Below are 12,957 nucleotides of genomic sequence, written 5' to 3'. Positions count from 1 at the left end.
GGTTACTGGGGCCATGGGTAAGGACCCTGAGAGGAGCAGAAATAGGAATCGGGGACAGTAGGATAGTTGCTTGTTTGCCTGCGGGCTTAAGACTCGGGCCGCGCAAGACTACGGCTGTGCAAGGTTACAAATGCTGTTTCTGGTGAAAGTAAAAAGCAAACGTGTACGTTGATTTAAGTGGAAATAATGAGACAGACAGAGAGAGAGAGAATAAGGAGACACAGGTGAAGTGCTAATCACTACTTCCAGATTTACTAGCATGTCTCAAGAGGGCGCATTGAAAAGGATTAAGAACTAAACGGTTCATTTTTTCATGCACGCATCACTGGGATGAATAGACGGTTGTAGCTGAGAGTGAAAGAGAAACCACCTTCATTACAGCAGGAAAATAGCAGTCATGCAGGGCTACTAAAGAGGCAGCAGTGTGCTTCCTGTGCGCGGTGCGATGAAAGGGATTGCAGGCGCTGCAAGGCGAAGAGCATTCAGAGAAATCCGATCGAATCAGAAAGCTCTAACGAAATGAAAGTGTGTCAGGTGGAAATGAAGAGGCTGATCTTGTTCTTACGAGTACGTGAAGATGCTCTGCGGAACAATAGTGATTAAAGGGTAAAGGAGGAACGCTGGACTCGGCCCCGTCCCTTGCAAGGATGCCTGGTCCCTTCTTTCACCTTCACCGTTCCCAGGGTGGAGGTTGGCTAGCAGGGCAGTAGCATCCGTGCGTTGGCCGTGTTTGGTGTGGGTTGTGTGGGCTGGCAAGGAAGGGTGGCAGGGGACCGAGACAGCATCAAGGTGCTGAATGTGCAGTGCCAAAGGACAAGACAATAATGCAAGCTACCTGCTGCATGAGGACCTGTCTTATGGCAGGAGAGGTCACTTCCCCAGCGTTCAGCAATATTACACTGCTTGCTGGAGCCTCTGCTTATTGAGGGCAGAATTGTCAAGGCACTCGGAGGGCTTAGGACCCTAAGTCCCTTTTTCAGAATAAACATTTAAGGCCCAAATCTCAACAGTATCTTGCATATCATGTACATCAAGGCTCCAGGCCCACAGAAATAAGCCTGGATTTAGAGACACGCTTGTGGCCACAGCAGGATGAAGTGGGTTCGTAGCTCATGTTTTCTCATGAGTAAAACACAGTCGTTCAGAGACGCAGGCGTGCAGTGCTGTGTATGCCGCCAGAGTAGCTTCTGTGCTTACGCTGCAGGGACGGTAGACCCCTGAAGCCAGGAGGAAAAACAGGCTTTGCATGTATGTAGTGACAGAGCCTAATTTCCTTTCTCTGCAGTAAATTAGGAATTCACAGTTATTTTTTAAAGAATAGCTTTGACAGTCTGTTATCTACATCCTGTCAGTTAGGCTACTTCAGCACTGAGCTTCTTCCACCATTCACAGTCTCACTGAGATTTTACAGTGTCCCTTGAGTAGAGGAGTTTTGCTGGAAAACTTGCATTAAGTTAAGCCAGTGGGTTTTTTAAGGCTAAGAATATTTGGGTTTCTTCCTTCCTCCTGACTCCTCCCCTCGCTCCTAAAAATTCAAGCCCTACATAAGTATCCATCAATCTTGTATCTAGACCTGATCCACAGACCTTGAGTTTTGGATTAGACCACAATAAACACAAATTAAATATAATAAGCAATTAATTTTTAAAGGTCAATGAGTTTTTTCTAAACAGATATCTGACTTTCATGCAAAACTGTGTAGGCAGGAGGTAATAAAGCCTGGGATACAATATAAAGGTTAAGTATGAGTGAGCTAAGGTAACCATTTCCCTATGAAACCAATTAAAAAGCCGACATTACCTGTTTGGACACACAAAGGAAGGATCTGGCAGGCTTACTGCCTACTGTAATAGTAAATTTGTTTTAGACAGAAATGTTTTCTAAAGGTCAGCTCCTGATCATCTCTATTTATCAAACCAATTTTTTGATCCATTGGATTTTTCAGTCACACACAAGGTATTTGAAAGGCTGCAGTAGTGTGTTGTTTCATTCCTCCAGGCAGAAGATGAGTTTGTGTACTGGCCAAGTCGCGAGGAATCCATGAACTGTGAGGCCTTTACTGTGACCCTTATCAGCAAAGACAGACTGTGCCTCTCTAACGAAGAGCAAATTATCATCCATGACTTTATCCTTGAAGCTACCCAGGTAAAATAAACCTCCAAACGTGGGTCTTGGCTTTTCACCAAAATATTATTGATGTCATTTAAATATGGAAGAAGAAGAGTTCAGAAACAGATTTGAAAAGGATCTACTTGTAAATGCATGTGCATGCATGCTGCTCACAGGGGAAAGGTATTCTCGTTGGCTCCTTCTCCCTCCTACATCTGCTACTTCTAGGCAGATTCCTCTAGCTAGTGAGACGGTAGTATGTATTGTCTTATTTGAAAGTGACGACAGTGGTTTTTCATTTTGAAATCACACAAGTAGATTGAATTATTCTTTGTAAAGCACACCAAGGTTTATTGTCCTATTTGTGCTTATAAAAGTCAGCATTTATCATTTAATTGTTTGGGGGTCTTACTTAAGGGGTCTTATGTAAGCACATTTCTTTTGAGCTGTAAACCTGCCTCTAGTTTGCTATGCAGATTTCAGCTGGATTTTGCTGTAAAACGTTAGTTTGCAAGCCCTTTTAAATTTGAATTCCTTCGTTGCTCTGCTCTTGTTTGACTTTTGAGCTAGAAGGGCTCTGAGAGAGGTTTATATGGACATAAGCCCTGAACTCAAACACAAAATCTTTTGTCAATTGCACAAATAAAGTTGCGTTATTTCAGGGTGCTCACTGTTAGAGAGATGCTAGAGCTGTGTCTGTCGTCTTCTTTCTATATAAACTGTTTGGAAGAAGACGGTATCTCTTCAGTTGGTAGTGAGGCTCTTCCCTTTTTCTACCTGGAGTGGACAAATGTGAAACTAAAGTAGCTAATGCCCAGGCTGGTTTTTCATTGCAGGATGACTACGTTCTGGAAGTCCGCCACTTTCAGTGTCCTAAATGGCCAAACCCAGATGCTCCCATAAGCAGTACCTTTGAACTTATCAATGTAATCAAGGAAGAGGCCTTAACAAGGGATGGCCCCACCATAGTTCATGATGAGTATGTCATCTCTTTTCTCCCATTTTTGTGCAGGTTGTACAAGGAGTTACTCAGCTACAGGACACTTGTTAGGACTGATGTCCATTCTTGCATGGAGCGAATGGGGTTCAGTGGTCTAGGGAGCAGGATCAGAATATTTCAACTTCCAGGGATGAGTTTTCAGTTGGCATCTGAGGCCAAATACATTTTGCTTGGTGTAGTTTTTATGTTGGTCATAATCTTAGGTGGACTCAGAAAGTGAGGCTTCTTTGTAAGCATTTTGGGTTTTTCTGCACCTGGAAGTATCCTAAACAAATCCTACAACCTGTTTCAGCACCCAGCAGAGCACTGGTTCAGATAAGGCTCTAAGCAGCCCAATGTGGACTTATGGAAACCAGTTTCTGTCTAACAGCTCAGGTTTAATGTGCCATGTAAGATAGAGCAAGCTCGGCTCAGCTGTGTCTCAGGATGAGGAGTTGAAGTATCTTGTGACAAAGGGCCCAGGTTTTCTGAGAGCAGATTTATTTTTTCTCCTTCTGCTTCCCCCAAAACTCTCCAAGGGGGCCATATGGTGCCAAGTGGGAGGGAGGGAGCCCACTAACACAGGGCCAGCATGCCCCAACACTTGTCTCTTTTGTAGTGCAGTGGTGAGCATTGTCTTGCCAGCTATGCTTGAATGCCCAATTAGAAAGGGTGCTAAATATTGCATTGCATATTATTACTTTGCACACATTAATGGTATTTTGCAGCTCCATATAGTGAAGCTGGAGCCTGAGTCTAACAGGATCTCTTTGGAGGGACTGTTTTCTGGCAGGCAGAGCGCTTTCTGGAATCATTCTGCCTTTAAAATCCCAAGGAAGCCCAATTTCTGACACTGCTAAGTTGCCCTTAGAGTGAATACCAAGCCAGCGTAAACGACTGCTGTACCTGGAACCCCCCTGCGCTCCAGTCCATTAGACCTTTTGTCATGGCTACAAAACTGAATTGGGGGAAAGTCTTGGAAAACTTCACCTTCCATGCAAAAACATTATTAGCATGCTCTGGTATTTCAGTGGTCAGATCAGCCTTTGTGCCGATGTGTGATCGCATGCTGGTATCTGCCGTTGCTGAAAGAGCTTTTGCTTCACATTGGCCTGTTGCTGTTGCAACAGGTTTTTCCCAACCGACTCCTGCAAATGGTGCCTTGGGCTGCAGCAAGTAGGTTTTCTCCCACCGTCTCCTGCCTTGCTAATACACAGTGTAAGCTCTGTTGCCTTTTGCCAGCACTGATTAATTCCAGGCTATTTTTAATATTCATGCTTTGGGTAGTCTGAAGTGAGGTTTTGCTACTCTTGCAGTATTTAAGATTATGTTTTACAAAATTAGAACCATTATTGATTTGGGCATTTCATGCTAGACCAAAAAAAAAAAAAAAAATCAAAATCGCATTCCTAACAGTGCTGAGTCATTCTTTCTGTAAATTGCTTTTTTCGTTTATTTGTCATATTCAATGATTTTATTTTTATGCCTAATACATAATGTGGATTCTGCTTTTCATTGGAGCCTAAGCAAATGTAGCTGAAAATGAAAATTTCCCTTTACTACATGCAACAGCTATATCACATAATCCACTAATAATTACAACTGCAGATTAATTCCAAATATATGAATTTGCAGATACTAAATGCATGTGGTATTCAGGAAGTACGTGGTGGGATGAACTTGATAACAACATTTCAAAGAAGTTCAGAAATTCCGACTTGAGACAGTTGTCAAGATTTTTAAATATAACTGCCCATATGTAGGCAACTAGTTAAAGATTTGCTGCATAATTTTCTGCGAGAAAAACCTTCAGATTGTTGGGAGCTGAAGGTTATCAGCCCAAGTAAAAATGAGGCCGTTAGACCCTCAGAGGCATTTAGTTGTGTAACGTCCGGTACATGCACTGGCCGCTTTGTCCACTATCCCTGTAGATGATCAGTCACAGCCATCTATATAGTTCTGCAGAAGCCCTGCTTCTTCTTCTATAGACTTTTCATCAAATATAGCAGATCTATTGTGATCTGCTTTCTGTTTCCCATTTCTAGACAAATTGAGTTTGCAAAAATCGTATGAAATTAAGTCAGCATATGTCTTGATTTCCAAAGGAATGCTGTAAAAAATCCTAGTGGTAATCTTACGAAACCAGATGGCATTGCAGCACTTCCCAATTACTTAAGTTTTCGTGTACAGCTCTCCAAATGGTTTACAGAGCAAGTCAGCACCAATGTCCCCTTTTAGAGGTGGGGACATTTAGACACAGACTTTCCCGAAGTCACAGAGCAGACCCATAGCACAGCCAGGACAGAATTTCCGGCTCCTGAGTACTGGGAGAGCAGAGGACGGTTGAGGCTCCTCAGAAGCACTTACGAGCCCCTGTTGCTCAGATCCTTTGTGCCATCCCTTGCAACTGCACATATGATTCAAGTACACCCGCAGATTTAGCAGCAGTAAGATTTCTACCTGACCAGTATCTCAAGGACACACTGAGTCATGCTCCTGATGAATAACCGTTGCTCAGGTTCTTATTAAATGACAGCACAGCTCAACTCTTCAGAATCCATAATGTCCCTTGGGTGCCCAACTCGGGGATGTTGCCTTTTGCCGATGAATCAGACCTAAGGAAGACTTTGAGATGTGCCCCATTTACTTGTGAGCACCTCATATCCGTGTTAGCTTTCTATAATTGTCAGATGTGGAGGAAGAGGCACAGTCTCATTTCTTTCCAATCGTCTATGTTTTGCTTGAGCTCCCACTAATGAATTTAAAATACACTCAGCTATAATGCAGATGCTTTCGGTACATGTGGCATGTGAGAACTGATTTCAGTGTTATAGTCTCCAGGTTGGGTATTTTTAAATGGCTCACGTTCTTCTGCTGATACAGTTCTTTGTATTGAATACTGCAGATGTCCTGAGATGACTGGTGTACCATCAAATTTCTTCTGTAAATTAAAATTACTAAAAATTAGCCTGTATAAAACAAGCATTTAAGAGATACAAAGATGGACTACAGTAATCAAATAAGACTATATGAACATTTTTACGGCTCTGTGTCAGTGCCCAGGTATGTTTCTGAGTAACTCATCATTTTGGTGTGGTTTTGCAGGTATGGAGCTGTGTCAGCAGGAACGCTATGTGCCCTTACCACTCTGTCCCAGCAGCTGGAGAATGAAAATGCTGTCGATGTTTTCCAGGTGGCAAAGATGATAAACCTTATGCGGCCTGGAGTATTTACAGACATTGTAAGTCTTTAAATGGAATATAAATGGATAGTTTACAAGGTTTTCATCTGAGACCAAAAGCATGAACTAAAACACACATTGTATATGTTATCAAGCCCTGCTGCATCTGCTACCACGCAGAATTTGCGTTTGGGCTTTTTTTGTATAGTTGTCATTTTTTATAAACCTCAAACCCCCACTGTACGTCCCTGATTTGCAGTTCAGCTTATTTCTCATACAGTTAGGGGGCCACTGTACAGGCAGCCCTAGCAGATTAGCACCTTTTGGCTCGTCATCATCCCCCTGCCAGCCCTGTAAGTTAAGCTGTGCTATTGAAACCTGGCACGTTGTGATCTGAAGGGGTGCAGCAAGGCACGTAGAGCTGCAGGGAGATAAAGCTTCAACAGAGGAGCCCTTCGCTCGGTGTGCAGCGAGAGCAGCACCCTTGCCTCAGGGTGCGTGGCTCTGCCGGTATGGGGGAACAACCTGGGGCTGAGCTGTGGGCTCAGATATTGTCCTGCCCTCCTGTAGTGTTTAATAATATATCAGGAATAATATATTCTACCCAAACCTGGAATTTTGAGTTGACAAGGTTAAAGTAGATTAACAGAGGTAATTGCTCTCCAAGGCTTTTTCTTTGCTATATGCATGCTTCTAGTAATGAAGACCCATGACCTTCCCTGGAAATGCCAAATTTAAGTGCCGCTCATTTATGTACACTTAAAGGATTGAAATAACTGGCCCTTTCTTTTCCAGGAACAGTACCAGTTTCTTTATAAGGCAATGCTAAGCTTGGTCAGCACTAAGGAAAATGGAAATGGTCCCATGACACTGGACAAAAACGGTGCTGTGATGGCCAGTGACGAATCTGATCCCGCAGAAAGCATGGAGTCTCTTGTCTAATTGGAAACCTGAAAAGGCACTTAATTTGTAGAACTTCTGAAGACTGAGTGAACTTTTTTGAGGCCTTTTTTGCCAGACTCTAGGTTATACAATAACCCAATTACTTTTTTACACTGATAAAAGTTTTGATATTTATTTTTTGCCATTTTATGTCTTAATGGTATCCTACTGAGCATTTGCACCTCTGTTTATTTCACACAGTGAAACGCAATTTTATCTAGTTTGCACTATATGATCAGTGTTACTGCCTATAATATTCTAATACAAGACAAGCCCTGATGTGACATTCCATGACAACAAACATATGCTTTTTCAGTTTTGTTTAAATGCAGTGAAGTTTTGCTAACTACAGTGACCCTCGAATCTTAAATCTTGAATGCTAGGCCAGATGGATTCTTTCTACAACAGATACTGTACCCCTCATACCATATTTATTATTTTAATGATCATGTCACGGTTTTGGTAACGGTATTCTGCATTCCAGTGGAGTGGATGAGCAGTGTTCATCCTTTCTTGACAAAACGTGGCAGGTGATTATTAGCTACAGCGAAGGTGTAATAGCCTTGTGGAGCTGAAACAATTATTTCTGTATTGTTTCAAATTGCTGTTTTGTACACTTACAGGCCTAAGACTTGCTTCACGTGGAATATATAAATTACATACAATATAATTATAAATTAGATGCAATTCATATGTGGGACGCAGTGATAGGTTTTGAATTTACAATTTCCAAGTTTCCCCATGTATTGAGAAAAACGTTGATTTTAGTTTTCAACCAGCCCTATGATGGGAAGGTATTTTGGTTTTATTCTCATCAGAGCCAATACAGTGAGAAATCTACTACGACCCCGAATCAGACCTGTTTTCAGATATATTGAAGGTAGCAATATTTTACATTACTAAGCTATTCAATATTTTAAACACATTAATTTCCTTACTATTTCTTGAATATGACCTCACACCTAATGGTATGTTACATGGTGACAGGCGTTTCTTAATTTCATAACTGTTAGATGCCATTTTTACAGGTGTGTAATTTTCATACTTTAGTGCTAAAACATAAAGTACTGATCCATATTTACTGGTGAAGCAAACTAATAAAAAAACTACCTATAAAGTTACATTCTCCCTCTTTTTTTTGCCAGACTAATTCTTTAGCACAAACTTAGCTTATTGTGTTTTCCCTCCCACACAAATAAAATGGTTTCCCCCAGATTATATAAATAATTGAATTATTGTTGGAGCATTTAAGTATACATGCTCACTGGCTCCCTTTGTATTTGGTCACAATTCAACAAGGTCCATCCCTGTTTAACAAGAGAAGTAAGCACATACTTAATTCTCCTGAAAATTAAAGCTAATCGTGTCCTTCATAGCTGGGCTGAGTAGGGAGGGGTTATTGAATCTGCCTTGAAAAAGACATATGTCGTTTCATCCATCCTGATGTTTGGTATACAGTTAAAGGCACTATCCCTTATATATAGCATTAGTTTCTTTACTTTTAAATTTCAGCTGCACAAAACATGCATTGTAATTTTTCAGGACTTGTCGAAATGTTACAGCATATTTTTTCATTTAAACGTAAACCTATTAATTTCTGCCAGTCCAGTCTTGCTGAAATATAGACATTTGGCAAGGTTCTGTGCATTTTCACACGCGAGGAAGCTGAAAGTGAACTGCTTAAAATAATATTGAGAGTAGGTATTTTGGTTCAGAACGTCACGAGATACAAACTGATACGGCCTTGCTGAGAGCAGAGGAGCTATGCAAACTGGTATATGCTAACATCTGGCCTTTTGTTTTTAATAAGGGAAAGATTTCCTAGTATGGATACACTTGATTAATTCAACACCAAAGTATTCAAGAATTCATCAGCACCCTTTTACACCGTCACCTTTTACTTCTCAGTTTGTTGAATCCCTCCATACAAGTGATCCAAATAACTGCTAATGCTGAACAGTGTAATATATCCGTGGTTTCAGTGAGGAAATCCCATGTCCAGCAACAGCTAGTCCAAATAAAAAATGGGCAGAATGTTTCAAAGGATTGCTTTGTAGTTTGCATCCCCTTTGCACCGGGACAACCCAGCACCGAGGAGGGAGTCAGTTCATGTCTGGTAGGAGTTAAGACTGGCTCTCCAGTCGCTACACCCCAGTAACGAGAATTGTTTAAGTAAGTTTTCAAGTACCACTGCCTGCAAGGGCTGGAAAGTTTTGCCGAGCGGTCTGCTGGCCAGTGTGCGTCAGTGTTAGAGGCTGGGAAGCCCCCCCTTGCACCCCCAGTAGTGATCCCAGCCACAGGCAATTCTGGCTGGTAGCACAAAGGGACTCTGATGAGTTGGATCAGTTCGATCTGAAGTATTTAAGTTCCTGGGGAACTGTAGGGAGAAGTTAAGAATTCAAACCCTGACAAGAGCTAAGTGACACAAAGATTACTGCAGGCATCAGGAGGATTGGATTTGTTCAGTACTTTCAGCTGATTACTTTTCATTTCACTGGCATGATGGAAGATAACTGTGGTTCGTGACACACTGCCTGAATATCCTTGGTTTAATCCCTTACCTTCTCACAAGTTTTAAAAATCAATGAAAGAAGGCTGTGGGGGTTGAACTTTGGTAGATGCTTTGGAAATCCATGCATTTGCATCGGCATTTTCCCACACCTGAAATACTTGCTTGGGGTTTAATCCATGGGGAAATAATTTACACTGATGGTCTATGAGTTCTCCATGGATTTTTTCTTAAGGGGGCTCAAGCTGTGTGTTAAGTGCTGTGCTGACAGTCAGATAGCCGATAGATGGTAGTGATGCATTAGGCTCAAAGTGGATGAAGCTAGGAATTGCTTGTGAAGGTCAGGATTAAGAGCGCGGAAGAGCCAGATCTATCCTACCGTAAGCAGCTGCAGCTCTGCTCTCTTATGTGGATTTGCAGCCTTTCCCTGGGACTGAGCGAGACTGGCAGAAGGAGTGAGTGTGTGTTCAGAGACGTGCACTCGTAGAGCTGCGCTCAGATGCTCTCATGGGTGTCTGGCCAAAGCCCCGCTCTGTGCATCGCACCCTTGCTTTTGCCACACCGATTCCCCTCCCACCCTGCTGTAACCACCTCTTGGCATTCGGTCGGGACGTCTTTCAAGCGTCAGGAGTTCCCAGACCTTGTGCAGGCCTGCAAATTAAGAGAACCTGAGTATACCCCATCGCTGTAAAATGTGGTCCTCAGCGCCAGCCCTGAGAAATAAGGAAATAAAGGACTGAAGTACACATGCATGTGTGTGTCTACATTTAGAAATATTATTTCTCCATGTCTTGCATGAGTACTGTGCCCGCAGACTGTGTGAAAGACAAAAGACTTCTGTGCGTTGAGCCTGTAAGAGCAGCCAAGCTTTCCAAGAGGGAATGCTTGGAAAGCTGCTGTGTCATCCGAACATCTAAAACGGGTGACAGTCTCAGCTGAACGCCCCATCCTACAACCAAACACTCGCTGTGTGTGCCCTTGGCATCGGTAGGCAGCTCTGGGAGAGCCAGTAGGATGGCTCAGGCGTGCAGGCTAAGCACCGATTCTTCTGCAGGACCGAGGTCTAAAGACCATTCATTTTAAACAGCATTTGTCCTTAGTATTTCACAGTGTCTGTTTCCAAATATTAATTTAGGAACAGGAAAAAGAAAAATCCGAAACCCTTAAACTACTTCTTGTGTATGACTCTTTCTGTACCGTGGGTCTGTTCTAGGTTAGTGGAATCATTTACAGGATCTGCAAAATTTCAGTTGTTTTTCCAGATTCTGACTGCTTGAATTGCTTGAGCCCAGAGTGATACATTGGAACATTAGAAGAATCTTTATGACACAGCACAACTGCCTTCTTATTAATCTTTTTTTAAGCTGATATATTTTATTTAAAAGCTAAAAAATATAGATATTGATTCTACCAAAGATACATACTACTAATTCTCAGCAAAACAAAACCAACTTAATTTAATAAAAAAACAATTAAAATGTAGTTGTCTTAAAGATTTAGCAGTCTTTTCTCAAATTCATGTCTTTTGACATCAGATCTTGTGTTCTGAAGTTTATGTTCAAATGGTGCCAGTGAATTTTTATATGAAGGGAAAATGCCCATTTATTAATCCACTGCATTGCTTTTCTTCTTTTTCTTCTTTTTTTTTCACAGATGTAATTCAACTCTTACTGTTACCCCTTTGCTCTTCTTCTCTTTGTTGCCATTCTAGCAATGTGAACTACATTGGCTTTACTTATCAAAGGAGAAGAAATGCAAAAATAAGAAAGAGAAGGAACTGTAATGAAGAGATTTGGCCTCTACTTTGTCTTAGCTGTTAAACTGTTTTTAGTGTTTTTGTTAACTATTTGCAAAGGGAAGCATTTTCTACAGAGGATAATTAATTTCAAGAAAAATGTCTTGAGTTTTAAGAATAAACGTCTCCAAAAGAGGAGATAGTCAATTTTATACAATGTCACAACTCTCCAACATTTGGGGTAGTGACTTTTTTTGTTTTGTTAGAACATTTGAAACTAGCAAGCAGCCATTGTTTCTAAAGACCGAAGCATTCATGTGTACTCCTATTTTCTTTTCCTTCATTTTTAAAATAGCAAAGTCATTAAAACTGTAAATATTTTGTTGCTTGGATAAGCATCTTCTGGGAACTTTGTATCTATGGTATATAATCATAGAATTTTATATTTTCATATAAAGCTAATTTTTTTCTAGTTTCACCTCCTTCCTAGTACTGTGGTGGCTATGTGAATACATACCTTCTGTGTATCGAGGTAGTGAGACACCATCATCACACTCCAAAAAAGATTTCCACACATGTCATTTCTTTGGGGCAGTGATTGTGAAAGTTGGATTTTTTTTTGGATTCCATTGTCAGTGTGTGCAATAGGAATTAGACTTAGCCAGTCACTGGATACGTTTGTCTCATTGATCCATTCAGAAAAAAAAAAAAAATGTGGTGTTTGGTTTGGGGAGAGGGTGGGAGGGAGTATTTTGAGGGAGATTTTTTGTTCGTTTTGTTTTGGTTTTTGTTTGGGGTTTTTTTGTAACTTGAAGAATCTTCTTTTTGTTATGTTAAACTATATCAAATCATTCTATTATAGTGTTATTTAATATGTAAATTGTATTGCTATACATAAAATAAAGTATGGTTTTTGATGTATTTACAGACTTCTTCCTTATTTGCATCACATACACATACAGAACAGATGCACGAGTCAGTATTTCATTGTCCCAGGCGTGCAGGAAGAATGATGGGATGCAAGGCCTGCTTTAATTAGATCTCAAATTTCCCAGCAGTACTCTGCTGGGAGCTGTCTCTCAGTCACTTGACGGTGGAGATCACCGTTCCTTTCTTAATTGTCTCCGACTACCAGAGAGCTGCCGGTAACCCCCTTCCAGAACTCTCCACCGCTGGTCCTCCCCAGACTGTTGTGACCCATCCAGATCCCTTTTGGAAGGGGGATTGTCTCCATTCGGAACGGGACGTCAGAGCCTGAGCTTCATTGCCAGCCCCTTTGAGTGTGCCCTTCTTTAGATCTAACTGGTTTATCAGCAGAGATCTGCCTGGAGGAACAGGGGCTTCCACCAAGCCACTGTCACCTGAGTTGTTGTGATAAGCTGCCTCTACTCGCTGCTCAACTAACCCCAGAGCTGCGGTAGAAAAAGCAAATGTACTTATCCCCATCTCGGGCAGACTGGGAAGGAGGGAGGGAGGGAGAGACAGATGTTCCGAATCCTAGA

The 12,957-nt window shown here is 41.5% G+C and overlaps 1 protein-coding gene across 4 annotated transcripts in view; it reads left to right on the top strand.

Moving 5' to 3' along the window:
• Nucleotides 1–8,332, top strand: part of PTPRG (protein tyrosine phosphatase receptor type G) — a 412,532-nt gene extending 404,200 nt beyond the window's left edge. For all 4 annotated transcript variants that reach the window (XM_069811972.1, XM_069811975.1, XM_069811971.1 and 1 more), the window contains 4 exons: nt 1,999–2,145; nt 2,946–3,088; nt 6,194–6,329; nt 7,065–8,332. In XM_069811972.1, coding sequence (XP_069668073.1) covers nt 1,999–2,145; nt 2,946–3,088; nt 6,194–6,329; nt 7,065–7,211 — 573 coding nt within the window. In that variant the 3' untranslated portion in view covers nt 7,212–8,332. The remainder of the gene's footprint in view (nt 1–1,998; nt 2,146–2,945; nt 3,089–6,193; nt 6,330–7,064) is intronic.
• The last annotated feature ends 4,625 nt before the right edge of the window (nt 8,333–12,957 follow it).

The sequence above is a fragment of the Haliaeetus albicilla genome, chromosome 24, assembly GCF_947461875.1.
Source record: "Haliaeetus albicilla chromosome 24, bHalAlb1.1, whole genome shotgun sequence".
In the NCBI taxonomy this organism is placed as follows: Eukaryota; Metazoa; Chordata; class Aves; order Accipitriformes; family Accipitridae; genus Haliaeetus; species Haliaeetus albicilla.
This window is presented reverse-complemented; position numbering and strand designations above follow the sequence as displayed.